This window comes from Paramisgurnus dabryanus, chromosome 8, assembly GCF_030506205.2.
Source record: "Paramisgurnus dabryanus chromosome 8, PD_genome_1.1, whole genome shotgun sequence".
NCBI lineage: Eukaryota > Metazoa > Chordata > Actinopteri > Cypriniformes > Cobitidae > Paramisgurnus > Paramisgurnus dabryanus.
This window is the reverse complement of record NC_133344.1, coordinates 29754229-29772104: the sequence shown is the minus strand read 5'-3', so window position 1 is coordinate 29772104 and position 17876 is coordinate 29754229. Positions and strand designations below refer to the sequence as shown.

The 17876-nt window shown below is 37.4% G+C and overlaps 1 protein-coding gene across 1 annotated transcript; it reads left to right on the top strand.

Annotated features, from left to right (window-relative positions):
* Nucleotides 1–243: 243 nt before the first annotated feature.
* Nucleotides 244–16095, top strand: tada2a (transcriptional adaptor 2A). Its single transcript, XM_065281489.1, has 15 exons — nt 244–500; nt 997–1103; nt 1204–1263; nt 1421–1512; nt 2142–2299; nt 3905–3993; nt 4088–4160; nt 4566–4629; nt 6399–6442; nt 11794–11904; nt 12148–12219; nt 12387–12519; nt 13301–13344; nt 14915–14988; nt 15095–16095. The coding sequence occupies exons 1-15, from the start codon at nt 476–478 to the stop codon at nt 15278–15280; spliced, it is 1332 nt and encodes a 443-aa protein (XP_065137561.1). The 5' UTR covers nt 244–475; the 3' UTR covers nt 15281–16095.
* Nucleotides 16096–17876: the final 1781 nt, after the last annotated feature.

Below are 17876 nucleotides of genomic sequence, written 5' to 3'. Positions count from 1 at the left end.
TTGATTACTATTATTCGTATTATTAATTATATGTATCATATTAATATTAATTAGTTTTATTTGATTTAATGGGGCACTGTGCAGGTCATTCGGCTTCAAAGTACCGCGAGAGTTGTTTAATGGCAGTGCTATCGAATCGCTCTCGCGGTATGTTGATGTCATATGCCGATCGGTCTGCGAACTGTAACTTAGCACTCAGGCGCCGCTTGAGGTCGCTATACGCAAACAGATTCAGTCTGTTTCTCTTCCTCGTGGGATTTTCTTTGAACGCTTGAGTGTGTTTACAAACGCAGTGATGTGTTGAATTCTCTAGAAAATGTTTGTTTTCATCTTTCCTGGTAAAAATGGATTTAACAGTCGTTGAATTTAATTAATCAAAAGAGAGCCGTTAAAATATTAGCTGAGCTCATAACTACTGAGAGGAATATTTGACATCTGCTACCAGTTTCAACAAAAATCAGACGTCATCTGAAGCATGGATCGACTGGCGTCTTTTGGAAGTAAGTATTTCTCATCTGTATGTCAGAAAATCACAAATGTGCTATTTTAATGCATAAGAACAGCTAGAAAAACCAAATCCGCGCAACATCACGTACAAATATGTATCATGGTAAAAATACACTGACAACACGTACCACTATGACTGTAAGTTAACATGTTTCTGGACATTTTTTGAATGAATATGGTACCCATTTCATTATTATTAAGTACCATGGTATTCTGAATGATGCCGTCAGTGTACTATAGTACTGCCACAGTGCACGTGTCTTACTGTACAGTTACTATAAACATTGCACATTTATAAGTTTTTGTTAGGATCTTTTTAAATATAGTATTCTGTACCAAGTTATTTAACTAAAGTTTAGTTGTAGTAATTGAAAGTAGTACATTTGTAATCTACTGGTGTGTGTAATACATTAAGATATGTTGAATGATGTGCCTGTAAAACATTTGAAACCCTATTCTGAGGGTGTCTTTATGTCTTAATTTTTGCAGATGATCCTTTCGATAAGCCTCCCTGTCGTGGCTGTTCATCTTATCTTGTGGAGCCCTACATAAAGTGTGCTGAATGTGGACCTTCACATTTCCTCCTGTGTCTGCAGGTGGGTCACCAGATTGCTTCAGTGTCCATTTACTTTGTGTACAAGTTATCTACTTCCATTGTTCATTTCAATATATTGTATATTTATCTCTCTGCTACAGTGTTTTACCAGAGGATATGAATATAAAAAGCATCAGAGTGACCACAAGTATGAAATCATGGTAAGAATAATAAAACTAGTTACAGTAGTTAGGTTGCATATTTAGGTAAGTCTGATTATATTGATCAGTTTACATTATAAATCTATTGTACCGTCTTGCGTCTTGTACAATCCTGCAAACAGAAGTTACATGTTTACTTCGATCTAATTTCTTTCAGACATCAGATTTTCCAGTATTAGAGTCTGGCTGGACTGCTCAAGAAGAGATGGCGCTTTTAGAAGCTGTCATGGATTGTGGTTTTGGCAACTGGTCAGTGTAGTTTCTCAACTCAACACCAATTATGTATTGTGGATCAATTAAGATAGATGGTCACGCTTTATATTACAAAAGATGTCTTTTACTTCTGTGTACTCATATAAGCAAAAAAGTGTATAGTGATACAGTGTAACGCTTGTATACATACATGTTGTACTTACATTTGAAGTATTTGCATGTAATTACACTGAGCTTATCCTAAAATGGATCGTTCACCTAAAAATGAAAATTCTATCATTCTTTACTCACACTAATATTCACCTGTATGAGTTTCCTAATTCTGTTGAACATAACAAAGTATAAAAATATTGTAATACATGATTGTAACCATACAATTAACAGTCTTATTGGCTTTCATACTAGGAAAACATACTATAGATGCAAATGGGTATCATCAACTTTGACAGGTACGGGTTTAGAAAAACATGAGGGTGAGGAAATGATGACAGAATTTTCATTTTTGGTTGAACTATCCCTTTTATAGACACCTAATAGGAAGTGGGACCAGATAGTTTTATATTATACTGTACTGTCTGTTGAAGATATAATACATTATATTACTATATGTGATAACGAGACACATTGGAGATGTCAATGTCATTGAGATCTGTCTTGTTTTTTAGGCAGGACGTGGCCTATCAGATGCGTACCAAGACTAAAGAGGAATGCGAAGGCCACTACATGAAGAACTTCATCAACAATCCTCTCTTCTCCTCCACTTTGCTCAATCTCAGACAGATGGAAGAGCATCGAACAGCAGACACAGCCATTCCCTTTAAGCGTAAGGAAGCACCTGCTAACATTCAAACGGTTTTATGTGAGAGAACAAGCTACTGATATGTAGATCTGTCATTAAGTATATACACACAAACAAGAATTGAACAGATTGATACTTCTATGACTATAAAAAAAACATATACAATGAAATCATACAGTAATCATTGCTGGTGAAGTACCAAAAACACAAATGTGACCCTGTCTGTGAAATCTAGGATTAAATCTCATAATCTAAAAATTAGATTAGGAGCGTCAAAAGTTTGATTTCACTCACTGTTTTACTTTTTTATTTTTTAAATATTTATGTAATAAATATATATAAATATAAAGATGTATAGGTCAATATACATAGTTGGAATTACATAAAGGTAAGTAAACAATTCCTTTTTTTGTTTTGATAACCCTAAAGGATTATTAGAAACCCCTGTTCAATTTCTCATTAATGCAATTATCTAATCAACCAATCACATGGCAGTTGCTTCAATGCATTCAGGGGTGTGGTCCTGGTCAAGACAATCTCCTGAACTCCAAACTGAATGTCAGAATGGGAAAGAAAGGTGATTTAAGCAGTTTTGAGCGGGGCATGGTTGTTGGTGCCAGACGGGCCGGTCTAAGTATTTCACGATCTGCTCAGTTACTGGGATTTTCACACACAACCATTTCTAGGGTTTACAAAGAATGGTGTGAAAAGGGCAAAAATATCCAGTATGCGGAAGTCCTGTGGGCGAAAATGCCTTGTTGATGCTAAATGTCAGAGGAGAATGGGCGACTGATTCAAGCTGATAGAGAACTTTGACTGAAATAACCACTCATTACAACCGAGGTATGCAGCAAAGCATTTGTGAAGCCACAACACGCACAACCTTGAGCCGGATGGGCTACAACAGCCCACCGGGTACCTCTCATCTCCACTACAAATAGGAAAAAGAGGCTACAATTTGCACGAGCTCACCAAAATTGGACAGTTGAAAACTGGAAAAATGTTGCCTGGTCTGATGAGTCTCGATTTCTGTTGAGACATTCAGATGGTAGAGTCAGAATTTGGCTTAAACAGAATGAGAACATGGAACATCATGGGGGATGTTTTCTTGGCACACTTTAGGCCCCTTTGTGCCAATTGGGCATCATTTAAATGCCACAGCCTACCTGAGCATTGTTTCTGACCATGTCTATCCCTTTATGACCACCATGTACCCATCCTCTGATAGCTACTTCCAGCAGGATAATGCACCATGTCACAAAGCTCGAATAATTTCAAATTGGTTTCTTGAACATGACAATGAGTTCACTGTACTAAAATGGCCCCCACAGTCACCAGATCTCAACCCAATAGAGCATCTTTGGGATGTGGTGGAACGGGAGTTTCGTGCCCTGGATGTGCATCCCACAAATCTCCATCAACTGCAAGATGCTATCCTATCAATATGGACCAACATTTCTAAAGAATGCTTTCAGCACCTTGTTGAATCAATAAAATTAAGGCAGTTCTGAATGCGAAAGGGGGTCAAACACAGTATTAGTATGGTGTTCCTAATAATCCTTTAGGTGAATGTATATAATCTTGTCTAATGTAATAGTAGTTAAAGGTTGTGAGTTTTGTCTCTTTTAGCAACGGATGATCCTCCAAGACCAACATTTGACTCTCAGCTATCCAGAGATATGGCTGGATATATGCCAGCTCGAGCAGACTTCATGGAGGTCAGTTTCGTACAGTCACTGTATTGTGTGTTTGTATATTACTTTTCAGAGTTTTTGTTTGGTGTAATTTCTCTTTTTCTCTCTTGAAAATTAGGAGTTTGATAATTATGCCGAATGGGATTTGAAAGACATAGATTTTGTGGATGATGACTCTGATATTCTACATTGTAAGTTCCACAATAATAAAATATGACAGCAAACATACTTTGCAAAAGTATTCAGATCCTTAACCATTTCTCTCATTTTACTGAATTGCCATATGATTCTCTGGGATTGGTTTGAACACAAAATTTCTTGTTAGTGGTGCCTTTTGCCTAATTGTGACTTCAGCTGTAGTGTATCTCACCCATCAGAACTGGACATGATGCAATCGCTCTGTGAAAAATATTAAACATTATCTTGTTTTAATACTTTTGTAAGAAAGCATAAGCAATATGGATTCTGTTATGAAGTAACAATGTTTTGTTACATTGAGTGAATTGTATAGGGCATCACAATCGCTTTGTACATTTGAATGAAACCAGTACAGCGATTGCAGTGTTTTTACACTCACGTTTATTTCACTGTTACAGCTCTTAAAGTTGCAGTAGTGGATATTTATCACTCCAGACTGAAGGAGAGGCAAAGAAGGAAAAAGTAAGTTGAAAATGATGTCTCTTGTCATAGATAACCAATAGGGGGCAGCACTTGACTTTTACATTTTAAAAAAGCTAGATAAAGTTATTTTAATTTCCATTTAAGCATTTGTGACCCCAGGCCACAAAATCAGTCATAAGGATCACTGGGGATATTTGTTGCAATAGCCAACAATTTATTGAACAATAATTGTATGTGTCAAAATGTGTGTAAAAATTGTATGTATCTTTTTTTATTTAAAAATCATTAGGATATTAAGTAGAGCTCATGTTCATTGAACATATTTTGTAAATTTTCTACCATAAATATATTAAAAAATTATTTATCATTATTAATGTGTTGCTAAGGAGTTCATTTGGACAATTATAAATGGGATTTTGTCAATATTTAGTCCCCCCCCCCCAAATAGTTGTATCTTGACCATATATTGTCCTATCCTAACAAACCATACATCAATGGAAAGCTTATTTATTCAGCTTTTCTATTCAATTTCAAAAAATTCTATGACTGGTTTTGTGGTCCAGGGTTACATTTAAGTTTAGAAAATACCAATACCACAATACAGCTTACTTTAAATTAAGAAAGTACACATACACATAAGAGAGTAAAGTGTTTTGCTGACGTGACCAAATGCAAATGTAACCTTATGTATAGCAACAGATGAGCATGCCTGATCTTCAAACACAAATATACAGACAGTTCCAGTAATAACAGTTATTTGTGTAAATCAGTATTATCAAGCCCTGTCTGCCCTCTAAAGGGTTTGTGGTATGTGTGTATGAGCTTGACCTCTGTTCTGTCCTGAAATGGAGAAACAGCTGTTGTCTGAGACCTCCTGACCTCAACACACTCCGGTCTCCCCAAACAATGTAATGAGATGCTTTTAATAAAACACAACAATAAGCTGATAATTCCAGCCGATAAGTGTGGTTACATTTGGGTATGTGACACAGGAGGGTTTTTTTTACACTGATTTTACCATAGTTAAAGGGTGTCGTTATGCAAGATGTGGAGCTGTAATAAACTCCTAAAAACCTTGAGGGTCATTGGATTTAGGTTTAAGTTTACTCTTAACATTAATTAATCATTCAACTTGTATCCCTCTGAAACTGATTGGATCATACAAAGTGGTCTCTATATTAGAGATTATTGAAGGTGCAGGGTGTTAAAATTAAAGGCTTGCTGACATCACTCAAAAATGGGAAGTCATTTCAACAGACAAATCAGTTGTTATATTTTAATTAAAGATTATTAATAAAAATAATTTATTGGCATGCTATAAGACCGCTAACTATGTGTTTAATCTTAGTTCATGTTAATTTTAGCATTCACTTATACGTTTATAAAATCAAAATTACTGTTAACATTAATTAATGCACCTTGAACTAACATAAACAACTGTATTGACATAAACTAACATTAACAAGAATTACATTAACGTGTAATCATTGTTTGTTCATATTAGTTAATGCATTTACTAAGGTTTACTAATACAACCTTATTGTAAAGTGTTACCAGCATTATAATATTCCATTATAGTCAAGAACAATCTTCCAAGAACAATTGTTGTAAATTAGCATAACTTTAAGTTATGTGCTGTTAATTTGGCTCATCCAATCAGATTTTAAAGCTAAAGTTGTCTTAAAATCTATTTAGGATTAATTTACTTTGTTACCTTACTTTAGTTACTTAACTTGTGTGCTTGATTGTTTGCTAGTTTAATTTTTGGCTTATTTGTTTAAAATGTGGTGTAAATTATTGCCTTTTAGGATCATTCGGGACCACGGACTGCTCAACCTACGCAAGTTTCAGAGTAAGAACTATTTTTGAAACATGCACTGCATCTGAAATCGCCTACTTCATGATATATAGTAGGCGAAAATCATAGACTGTAAAAAATATGGACGTAGTGTCTGTTACGTCACCCATAGGTTTGTGAAAAGCTTTTTTGAAGTCAATAGTAGACGGTGCCTGTCTGCGCCATTTTGGCAACGCATCATTGTGCACCACTCGCGGATAACCAAAAATGGGTAAAGAGGCCGGACATGGATGAAGCTGAGTTGGGTGGTTGCTAAAACCATATCCTCCTAGCTTGACTCTAGTGAAACCAGTGGCCTTTCACACGTGAGTCAAGGGGCCTTGCCCTTAATTATTAAGGCTTAAAGGATAAGTCTATTTTCTTAAAACAAAATCCAGATAATTTACTCACCACCATGTCATCCAAAATGTTGATGTCTTTCTTTGTTCAGTCGAGAAGAAATTATGTTTTTTGAGGAAAACATTCCAGGATTTTTCTCATTTTAATGGACTGTAATGGACCCCAACACTTAACAGTTTTAATGCAGTTTAAAATTGCAGTTTCAAAGGACTCTAAACTATCCCGAACGAGGCATAAGAGTCTTATCTAACGAAACGATTGTCATTTTTAAACCACAACATTACGCAATTACGTGAGGATTGCGCTGGCGAGTCACACAGCTGGAGGAAGAAAAGTTGCGTTTTAAAAGTGCATATTTTTTATTTGTCTAGCCAAAAAGGGCAATCGTTTTGCTAGATAAGACCCTTATTGCCTGTTTGGGATCGTTTAGAGTCCTTTGAAACTGCAATTTAAAGTGTTGGGGTCCATTTAAGTCCATTAAAGTGAGAAAAATCCTGCATGTTTTCCTCAAAAAACATAAGTTCTTCTTGACTGAACAAAGACATCAACATTTTGAGTAAATATCTGGATTTTTTTCAGAAAACAATCCTTTAAAATAATTTAAGGCTTAATATAATTCACCCCACTCAGTTGTCATGAAGGGCAAAATTAACTATATAGATCAAAAACACTTTTTGTACCAGACTGTAAACATTATTTGCTCTGAAGTTGGGCATTTTAACATGGGGGTCTATGGGAATTGACTCCCTTTTGGAGCCAGCTCCTAGCGGCCAGTCGTTGAATTGCAGTTTAAGTCGCTTCCGTATTGCATTTACGTATTGCGAGGCGAGTAGTACAGTATGCCCGAATTCATAGTGTTCGAAAAACAGCAGCAAAAAAGTACTCGTATAACCTACTACTTCGCCAAGATTTCAAAGTGTGCATTTGATGGACACTTAAATATACAGTGAGAAAAAGGAGAGGCATCGTCATTTTCAAAAATGTGTGAAAGCGGTAACGCAGCTTTATTCAAATGTAAATACATAAGGAAAGCAGATGTTCCTTGTGGTTAAATTGCGCTTTTTTTAACGTTACCCAAGTTAATGGCTCATTTGTTTTTATGATGACGTATTTCACATGCTGTTTCAACATGGCTGTTGTGGTATGTCCGTGTTTCATTCACATTACCCATATTCATACAATACACAACGTAGTGTTTTAATGGTCGATAAGTAAGTACATCATCTAATTCAGTACATACTGTCACAGAATGCGATTTTGGACACAGAACATAAGTTAAATTCCACAAGAATAGCTAATGCATGACATTTTAGGCATCTTACATACTATGTGTGGATATGAGCAATATGTTAGGTACTATTCCCATATTTTACACACTCCCAGACCAGAAGTCATGATGTGTACATGATGAACCTTCTCAACCTCCAAAAACACAAGCCATCTGTGTAGCAAATGTTTACATGAATGTCTGGATTACAGCAATCCCAGATCAACACTGATTCCAGAGCAGTTTTCAGTGACTGTGATTGCCCCCCTATGAATAGTTTGGCATAAAATGAGCATTTCATCTCTGATGACAATGAAGATTGCTTCTTTATGAGTTTTTATTGATCTGTGCCCTCTCAGCAGTGTGGCTTCTGTCAGTAAACACAACCCCATTTTTGGCTATTTCCCTCTGGACAGTTCTCTTCCGATGGGAATATGCTTATCCAATTATTTCCTATTTGCTCATGACATTCAATCGGGTTTGCACGTTTTCCTGAGTCGCATCTAGTGTTTGTGATGTGCGAAGGCTTTAAGTCATTTTTATTTATCTGTCGGCTCCCAGCCGCCCTCCTCATCTCCCCGCACTCTCAAGACAAAAGAGAGGCGATAGTTACCGTGGAACCGGAGCCTTGTTGTCATGGAGACAGCAGGAAAGTGTGTGCGAGAGCGATAATGGAAGCGGCGGCCAAGACCTGATGGCTCGCAGCGGTGTTGGTTTATCCTCAATTCAAGAGAGCGAGACAGCTTGACCTGTCTCGCATCCCATCGGCTACTGCTGTGTGGAACGCACAGACGTTTCAGCTCGATACAGCCCGAGCGATGTGTATGCATCTCTCTTAAGAATAAAGTGTGGATGTGTCAGAGTGACGGGGAGAGGTGTGTGTGCATTTTTTGGCAACATCGTTGAAAGCTGGTGCAGGCAGAAAATCACACCTAACGCTCACCCACATAGCAGCTTTCTGTTCCTATCTGTCTCGCTCAGTGATGGTGGTGCTGGTCGCTGGTAGCTCTGGGTCATTGAACTTTTCAAAGGGGTCTGAACTTCGGTGGTGGGTAAAGAACCATCACAGAGATTTTTACTGAGACCCAGCTGGACCATATTTAACATATTTAATTTAAGGGCTCAGATGCAAAAGCTGCTAAACACCACCTCTGTCAAAAATTTAATAAGGGTATTGAACAAATGCTCTCTGTTATACGTTTATCAAATACTTTCATTTCAAATCTGCTTAATCCCAGCCTCAGGTCATTCAGAAATACTGCTTAATTGGCTTCTAAGGGTCTGTTAAAATTTATATTAAGATGCATTTTGGTCGATCGGATCCAAATTGAAAAAAATAATAAAAGCGGCTGACATCAGCTGCTTTAATTTTATCAATAGGAGCCTAAAGACAGCCCCATAACTGTGTTTGTGCTAGAAGTCAGGACCGATGTAAAAACATTTTCCTCGTAGATCACACATTAGATCAATAGGCGGAGAGTTTTGTTGGTGTTCAAACACATTCGGTCATATGCGCGTCTACACCACAAAAGCAATCCGGTGAAATGCATTCTCGACTGCCTTTAAATGTGATCAGTGGAAGAGCTCCAAACGTTTTACAGCCCGTTTATTTAGGATCGTCTACTTGTAATCCAATCACCCAAAACACATCTTTATACCAGGTGTAAACAACATCTAATGCTGCATACAAACCAAAGCAAAGCATTGCGTTCCCCGCTCTAGATTACTAGCGGGATTTGATTTGAATTAAATTAAATAGTTAGATATTTTTAAGTTGGGCGAAAATGCGTTTGAGGTAAATAGCGTGGGTTTTTGCCACAATCGCGCCGCCCAATTTGCGTAATTTGCATTGACCCGCGTGACTTCAAATCTATTTGTGTCTTTGTATTGACTTTGTATGTAATCTACTTGCGCAAATAGTTGAATTTGCGTTTGGTGTGTAAGCCCAATAAGATTCCTCTAAGTGCATGGAAGTAGAAATGGTTGACCTTTAACCCTGTTTACTGAATATGTTAGGATATAGTTTTTTAGCCTTTTACTTTTATTCACAAGGGATGGTGAAGATTTTTGCATGTACTTCTCTTCGAATAGCATTTTTAAAAGTCTGATTATCTAATTATTACACTTATTATAGAGGTTGTCACGTCTACTGTACACAGGCGACGAGTGCTATTTTGTTTATTTTCTACCTATGGGCAATTCCATGCAAATGTCAGCCTTGGTGAAAATTTTAGTTTTTACTCAAAGTTTTTAGCCATTCTGATATCTCAGATGTCAATATTTGGTGGTTTAGATACCCATGCAAAGTCTTGGTTAAGTAAGGGATAATGTAGAGGCAGCCGGTAGTTATCGGGAAATAAGTCTTGTATCACACTGAAGGGGCTTATTTCCCGATAACTACCGGCTGCCTCTACATTATCCCGCTTATTACACGGCTACTTGCCACATAAGAAAAAAAACTGGACATGAATATGAATTTGAAACATTTTATTGGCATATTTGTTTTAAATTAACATTTTTATCCTACCGCGAAACTTTGCACAGATGCATAAAATGATCGTAATACCTTATTAAGATCCTCTGCTTCATACTTGTCTGTCTCCATTTTTTCTCTTTTAGCCAGTCTTTGAGAAGTTTTAATGCCCATTCTGTATTTATTTGTGTGTTGGCTTCGTAGCTGTCATGCTCTATTTTGTCAAGTTCAGTCTCAGTAAGCTCTCTGTGTCTTGTCGTTGTTCGTTCTTCTATCCACTGTTTAAATGTTTTGTTTTTAATGTTAAAATTAATCTCAAAATGTTGTGGTTGTCCAGTGTTTGTCACAAGATGGCGCCAAACAGTAATCTTTATTGGCGCGGAGCAATTTTAATCGTACAAGTAGTACCAGCTTTGCGTTATTACTTTGGATCGGTTATTATTTCAAAAGAATGAACCTGCAAATGTCTCAACTAACCAATCAGAATCAAGTATTCCAGAGAGCCGTGTAATAAATTCTGTTAACATGCTGTGCTAATACACTTCTAAATTATAAAAAGTGCATTCTGTGATCGCATATGCTGTTGAAATTTGTGATGAATGTACATGCACCTCAAATAGTTATATATTTTTTTAACGTACAACGCATAAAAATCCCTCTGATGGTTTGTTTCCACCCATGATTGTGTAATGTATCCACTTATGATACAATCAACCAAAACACATCTTCATACCAGGTGTAAACAAGATCTAATGCTACATATAAACCAAAGCAAAGCATTGCGTTCCTCGCTCTTGATTACTATCGGGATTTAATTTGAATTAAATTAAAGAGTTAAATATTTTTCATTTGCGCGAAGATGCGTTTGAGGTAAATAGCGTATGTTTTTGCCGCAATCACGCCGTCCAATTTGCGTTATTCGTATTGCCCCGTGCGTGTTCACATCTATTCACGTCTTTGTATTGACTTTGTATGTAATCTACTTGCGCAAATAGTTGAATTCGCGTTTGGTGTGTACGCCCAATAAGATTGTGTAATATATGGTCAAACCCAACCATTGAATTTAAATGAACTTCTGCTTGGTAGTTTTGACTGAGGAAGAACATTTCCTGGGTTTATTTAAACCAATGATTGGGTTCTTCTATATTACAAACAACAACACAGTGTTTTATAGAGTGAACTAGAATAAAAACCTATAGGCTTTGCAACATTACATTTTTTTCATTTGTTCATTCAATTGTTTGTTTGCGTCTTTTGTGTTGACAGTGCTGGAAAGGCGATATCCAAAGGAAGTCCAGGACCTTTATGATGTCATGCGACGCTTTGCCAGGGTGGTGGGACCCATAGAGCACGACAAGTTTATAGAGAGTCATGCCTGTGAGTCATGCATGTCAACCAGCTTAAGTCAACAAACTATAAATAAAATGTCATGATTTTGGTCCGCCATGCCAATTGTTGGATAATCTCTAGACTGGATCTGACCCAGGATCAGTCAGGCCTGTTCAGCTTGTCATACACCAGTTCTGTCCATCGGCTTAAAAGTTTAGATAAGCCAGGCTGAAAAGTTAACATCTGCTCTTTTTCACGCTTTTCAATGTTTCCTCGCACGCTCGTTCACAGTGGAGTTTGAGCTGAGGAGAGAGATCCAGAGACTGCAGGAATACAGGAGAGAGGGAATTCAGTCCTTCTGCGGTAAGACCACCATCATGGGAACTAACCCAAATCAAAACGAGGTTAAGGAACTCCGAATCACATTTTTTATTAAAGATTTGACCGAATGGTTTCTATTATAGTCTACTTTGTGTTATTGTTAATGATGTGTCAGATTTAAAGTTATTCACCTGTCACTTGTTCCGCAGGTGCAAAGGTATACGAGCGAGTGAAACGCATACGGGAGGATGAGCGCCGAAAGAGAAACATGCTGTGTGACGTCCTGCAGTACATTCATGATTCCCGTGCATGCCAGCAGTGGCTGCACAAACAAGCTGCTATGTAAGCTCTTCCTTTACTTTTCTTGTTAGTTTAAGTCAGGAATACTAGTTCTCCTCCAATACCTACAGTAGAGAGCTGCCTAACTAGCATTGTAGCACTGTTCCTTATAGACGGTTTCAGCAGTAACAACATAAACAAGCGGCTGTCGCGGTCCGCACGTAACTTCCGGTAAACTCCGCTAAGAATACATAACAACACAGTTCTTTAAACATAGTTTATTTATATAACAAGCAAAAAACAACACATAGATTACCTAGGAAACCAAAACATTTGTTATTTTCGACGAGGCATTTGTTCAAGAGATCAGTTTATCAACTAGTCAGACCATTAAAAAAACGAAACCGGAAGTAAGGTTCGGATCCAGACGTGTATCACGTGCATCCGGTGAAACGGTCTATAAAGAGACTCCCTTTTGGAGTATTTTATGTGTCCTTTGTGAAGATGGCAATCCCACAACGCTCTGCATTAGTATTTTAATCGTTGTTTTTCTTGAAACATTAATGCAATTTTCCTGCAAGGAGTATCATTAAGAAATATAAATATATTATACCTTCATGTGCTTGTTTTATCAAGATCTATTGGTCCACAATGAATTCTCATTCAGACAGCTTGTGGGTGTTTTCATTGTCAAAATGATTGTGTTTTTGGAGCTGAGTATTTGCTTTAAACTATTTACTGCAGCTATTCAATGCAAACTAAAAGCTCAGTGTCCCAGACAGTATTTTAGAGATGTTTGAAAAGCATTTGTGTGATAATGTCCTGTTGTGTTTCTCTCTGACAGCGACGCTGGAATCACCCCTATGGTGACCACCATCACTACCTCAGGTACAGTGCTGCTCATCTCCGCTGTTTTTCACATTCAGTTTCCTGTCCTCCGCTCAGCCTGTGTTTTCAATCTCCGTGATGTTGTTTTCAGCCATGTAGCCGCAGGCTTAGACACGATAAATAGTTTTTCTCTGCGATGAGCCGCTGTATATATACATCCCTCTTGGGTCTTTTGTTTCTCATATATACAGTAGTTTAACAATTTACCTTTTATTTTGCCACTGGTTATACTTCACTGCATACATAGGCTTGTTTTGATGCTTATGATAATATGACTTGCCTATTTATATGGATACATTTGAAGATCTCAGATGCAAAAGCCACTAAACGCCATCTTTGCCACAATGATATTAACTAAATCCTCTGCATGTGTAATACGTTCGCTCATATAACACTTTTTGCTTCAAACCGCTTAAAGGGAAATTCCTTTTTTTTTTTTTAAATATGCTCATTTTCCAGCTCCCCTTGAGTTAAACATTTGATTTTTACCGTTTTTGAATCCATTCAGCTGATCTATGGGTCTGGCACTAGCACTTTTAGCATAGCTTAGCATAATCCATTGAATTTGGTTAGACCATTAGCATCGATTTAAAACTTCTACTAAGACCAACGGAAAATTTAAAGTTGCGATTTTCTAGGCAGATATGTCTAGGAACTATACTCTCATTCAGTCTTAATAATCAAGGACTTTGCTGCTGTAACATGGCTGGAGCAGGCGTAGTGATATTACGCACTGCCCGAAAATAGTCCCCTTGGTTACTTTCAATGGCAGGGGACTATTTTTGGGCAGTGCAAAATATCACTACACTAAAAAAAATAAAACTCTTTGGTTATTTTTAGCACGATGCTAATGGTCTAATCAGATTCAATGGATTATGCTAAGCTATGCCAAAAGTGCTAGCGCCAGACCTGGAGATCAGATTAATAGATTCCGAAACGGTAAGAATCAAATGTTTAACTCTAGGGGAGCTGGAAAAATGAGCAGATTTTCCAAAAAAGTGGAATGTCCCTTTAATCCCGGCCTCGGGCCTTTCAGAAATACCGGTTTGTTGGCAGAATCAGTTAGTTAAATACCGGTACTAAAGAAGTGACATTTGTGAAAATAAGACATTTGAATAATAACCTATTCATTCCCATTAATGTTAATTACTGAACTTTAACATAAGGTTATGGTTGTTTGCATATAAAATGCTCATTTACAAGATAACATATCAGACGCACTTAGAGGGTTTTGCATCTGAGCTCTTCAATTATCAAAACAAATGATCTAACATAACATTGATTAAGATTTCAGTCTGTTTCATATAGACATTATGTTGAATGTATTTTGTTAACATCAGTTGTGCATATAAAATGTGAATACCTTCATTTATTTACACTTTGTACATATGCATGTTTACAATTATAAGACGGTTTTGGTTCTTATCTTATGAGAAACATTTAAAGCTTTTGTAAAACATGCACACCTGTGACTGTAAGTCATTTGCATTTTTATTAATGTGCCCCCAGTTGCTACATTGCTTGGCAACAGTTTATATACATGATGGTTTCTGGTTCTTCTTACCCACAGGCAGACGAAGTGCACCTCCCCTTAACTTGACAGGGCTGCCTGGCACGGAAAAGCTTAACGAGAGAGAGAAAGAGGTTTGGCAAACATGATTTTATCTCCAGCCTGAGCTCATCTTGAAGACATCTGCCTTATTGATGTGATATAATGAATCTTAAATGATTCTCTCATCATCTCCCTCAGTTATGTCAGGTGGTTCGTCTGGTGCCTGGAGCGTATCTGGAGTACAAACAGGCCCTGCTGAACGAATGCCGACGACAGGGGGGTCTACGACTGGCACAGGCCCGATCGCTTATCAAGATAGATGTCAACAAAACACGCAAAATCTATGATTTCCTTATCAAAGAGGGCTACATCAATAAAGCTTAACTTCAGTCGAACTGCTACAAGGACATGTGAAGGTAGAAATGTAAAAGAGCAACGGTGGATGAATAGATTACAAGTGTAATAGTTATGTGTCATTCTGTTCTGAGTAATTCATACGTATGTAGAGTTGCACCTGTCTGTTATTAAACTTGACCGTGTACAAAGACTAAATCATTTTGTGTTGAGGATAATTGTGATTTGTGAACGTAAAACATTAAAACCGTGACATCATTATGTCATCAAATTTTTAACCCCCTTTTTAGGACACTGTTAGAGGTTTTGATGTGCCTCTTAAATTTGGTCATTTTTCAGTTGCTTTAAAGGTGGGTGCATGATCTCTGAAAGCCAGTGTTGACATTTGAAATCACTTAAACAAACACGCCCCTACCCCAATAGAATCTGGACCTTCTTTTGATAGACCCGCCCCACACATATGCAACCCAGGCAACGATGTCGGTTAGTAGACACGCCGCTTATTGCTGATTGCCTACAAGTGTGTTTTGCTACTCGGCTTGACTCCCTTTTTATAAAAAGTCGTGCACCCCGCCTTTAAACATATTAGTGGCTAATATCACACATCACTGTATTCAGCACAAACTGTGCTACAGTTATATTTGCGTAACATGTATGTACTCTAGAATTGTTGGATGAATATCGCAAAGCCTTTTTGTGAACATATCCCATTTATGTTTCACGTCCCCCTTTCCCAAAAGCAATCACTATTGCAAAACAAGAAATATATGCCATAAATGTATTTATCATAGTATTAATTGGATGTATTATTGATGACTTTAATAAAAAAATTGCACTAATGAGAATGTAATGGGCATCATCTCTGAGAATTACAGAATAGTTTTGTTTCAGTAATGAGAGTTGGGGGGTAGGAAATGTGCTTAAAGTGACCATTCACCCAAAAAGAAAAATTCTTGCATTATGTACCCTCAAGTTGTTCTGTATAAATTTATTTTTGACTGTCATCACAAATGAACGACAGTCATGCTCTGATGTCACACTAGCAGCCAATTGAGATTTAACAAGCTTATCTCAACAGCATAGACCCGAGTCATTGCGCCTTAGCCACCCGATTAACGCATCAGATTCCACCTTTGATGATAAGCACTGCCCAACTAAGCACTGAGAAATTAAGGTCTGTTTGAAGTCTGAAAGCCATTGGGTTTGGAATAATGTTTTTGTTTGCATCCTTATTGCTGTAGGTGATGTGTCAGTGAAGCATGCAGGTCTCATGTTATTTTGGTTTTCTGTGTGGCTCAGAGTTAGAAAGCCTTTAGTTTTTCCTACCTTAAAATGATACTCCAGCCAAATATTAAAAGCACCACATAATTTATTCACCCTCAAGCAATCCAAGATATATAAGCATGGAAAGCAAGGACATTTATTAAAGACTGAAAGATGATGGACATATGTTTCTCGGATTGCCTGAGGGTGAGTAAATCATGGGGTAATTTTGATATTTGGCTGGAGAATCCCTTAAAGGAGCATTTCTCCCGTAGAAACATTAATCTTTATTGAAAGTGTGTCATATTTGTTGTCGAAATGTAACATACATTTAGAATTTGGTGCCTATTTGACCAGGAAAAGAGGTGTTTGTAGTCTCACCCCCCAACAAAGATATTGGACTTCCTTCTTTCAATGATGCAAAATGATGATTTTTACATCATTGAAAGAAGGAAGTGCATCACTGAAATCTGTATTTCTCCTGTCTCAGCGGCAACTGAGGAAATGATGCATGACCATTCAAAAACATGACTGGGGTACAAAGCTTAATGCCAATGGGGGAAGTGTCCCTTTAAAGAGGACATATCAAGAAAAAAAGTGTTATAATTGAGTCCCCAGTGCTAGAAAATGTGATAAAGAGCAACCCAGTATCTTAGTTTTGGTAAACCGTTCTCTGCAAGCATGTGAAGAAACAGGTCGTTGAAATTTTGCTCCCCTTGTGATGTCAGAAGGGGGTAATACCGCCCCCTAATCTGCACTATCCAACCACAGCACTGCCATTTAGGGCAGAGATCAGCTCATTTGCATTTAACAGGACACACCCAATTGTACATTTTTGCTCACACCTACAAAGTGTCAATTTTAACATGCTAAACTAAATTATCTATATATGGTACTTTGAGCAAAAACTTATTCTGGGGACACCAAAGTTTTATTTGACATCTTAAAAAGTTTTAAGAAATGTCCTCTTTAAATACGCTTTCTGTGGCAGATTTGGTCACAAGATTTTAGGGCTCAGAGAATGATAGGTGAAATCTCATAGCCAGGACAGCACATATCCATGTCTCCAACCTTTTTGTGAGCTAGGGCTACCACGATGCATAAAACAATCTGGAGGGCTACTTTTTGATATGATCTACTCAAAACGTTTTTGTTTTTCTTGTTGATTTTATTTTCATTTACATTCATAAAAGAAGCCAAGTTAATATAAAAATTTGCAATTAATAAATATTAAATTTGAGACTATTAATAGAATGTGCTTTGGCTGGCACCTCACACACTCTGTGCGGGAAACCTTGTGCTCGCGGGCAACATGTTGGAGACCACTGCTCTAGATCTTCTTGGTTCAGTCAGAATGACATTG

Coding starts and splice junctions, on each gene's coding strand:
- tada2a (XM_065281489.1), top strand. CDS start 476: ATGGATCGACTGGCGTCTTTTGGAA. Junction 1,264..1,420: donor ACCACAAGTATGAAATCATG/GTAAGAATAATA, acceptor AATTTCTTTCAG/ACATCAGATTTTCCAGTATT. Junction 6,443..11,793: donor CAACCTACGCAAGTTTCAGA/GTAAGAACTATT, acceptor TTGTGTTGACAG/TGCTGGAAAGGCGATATCCA.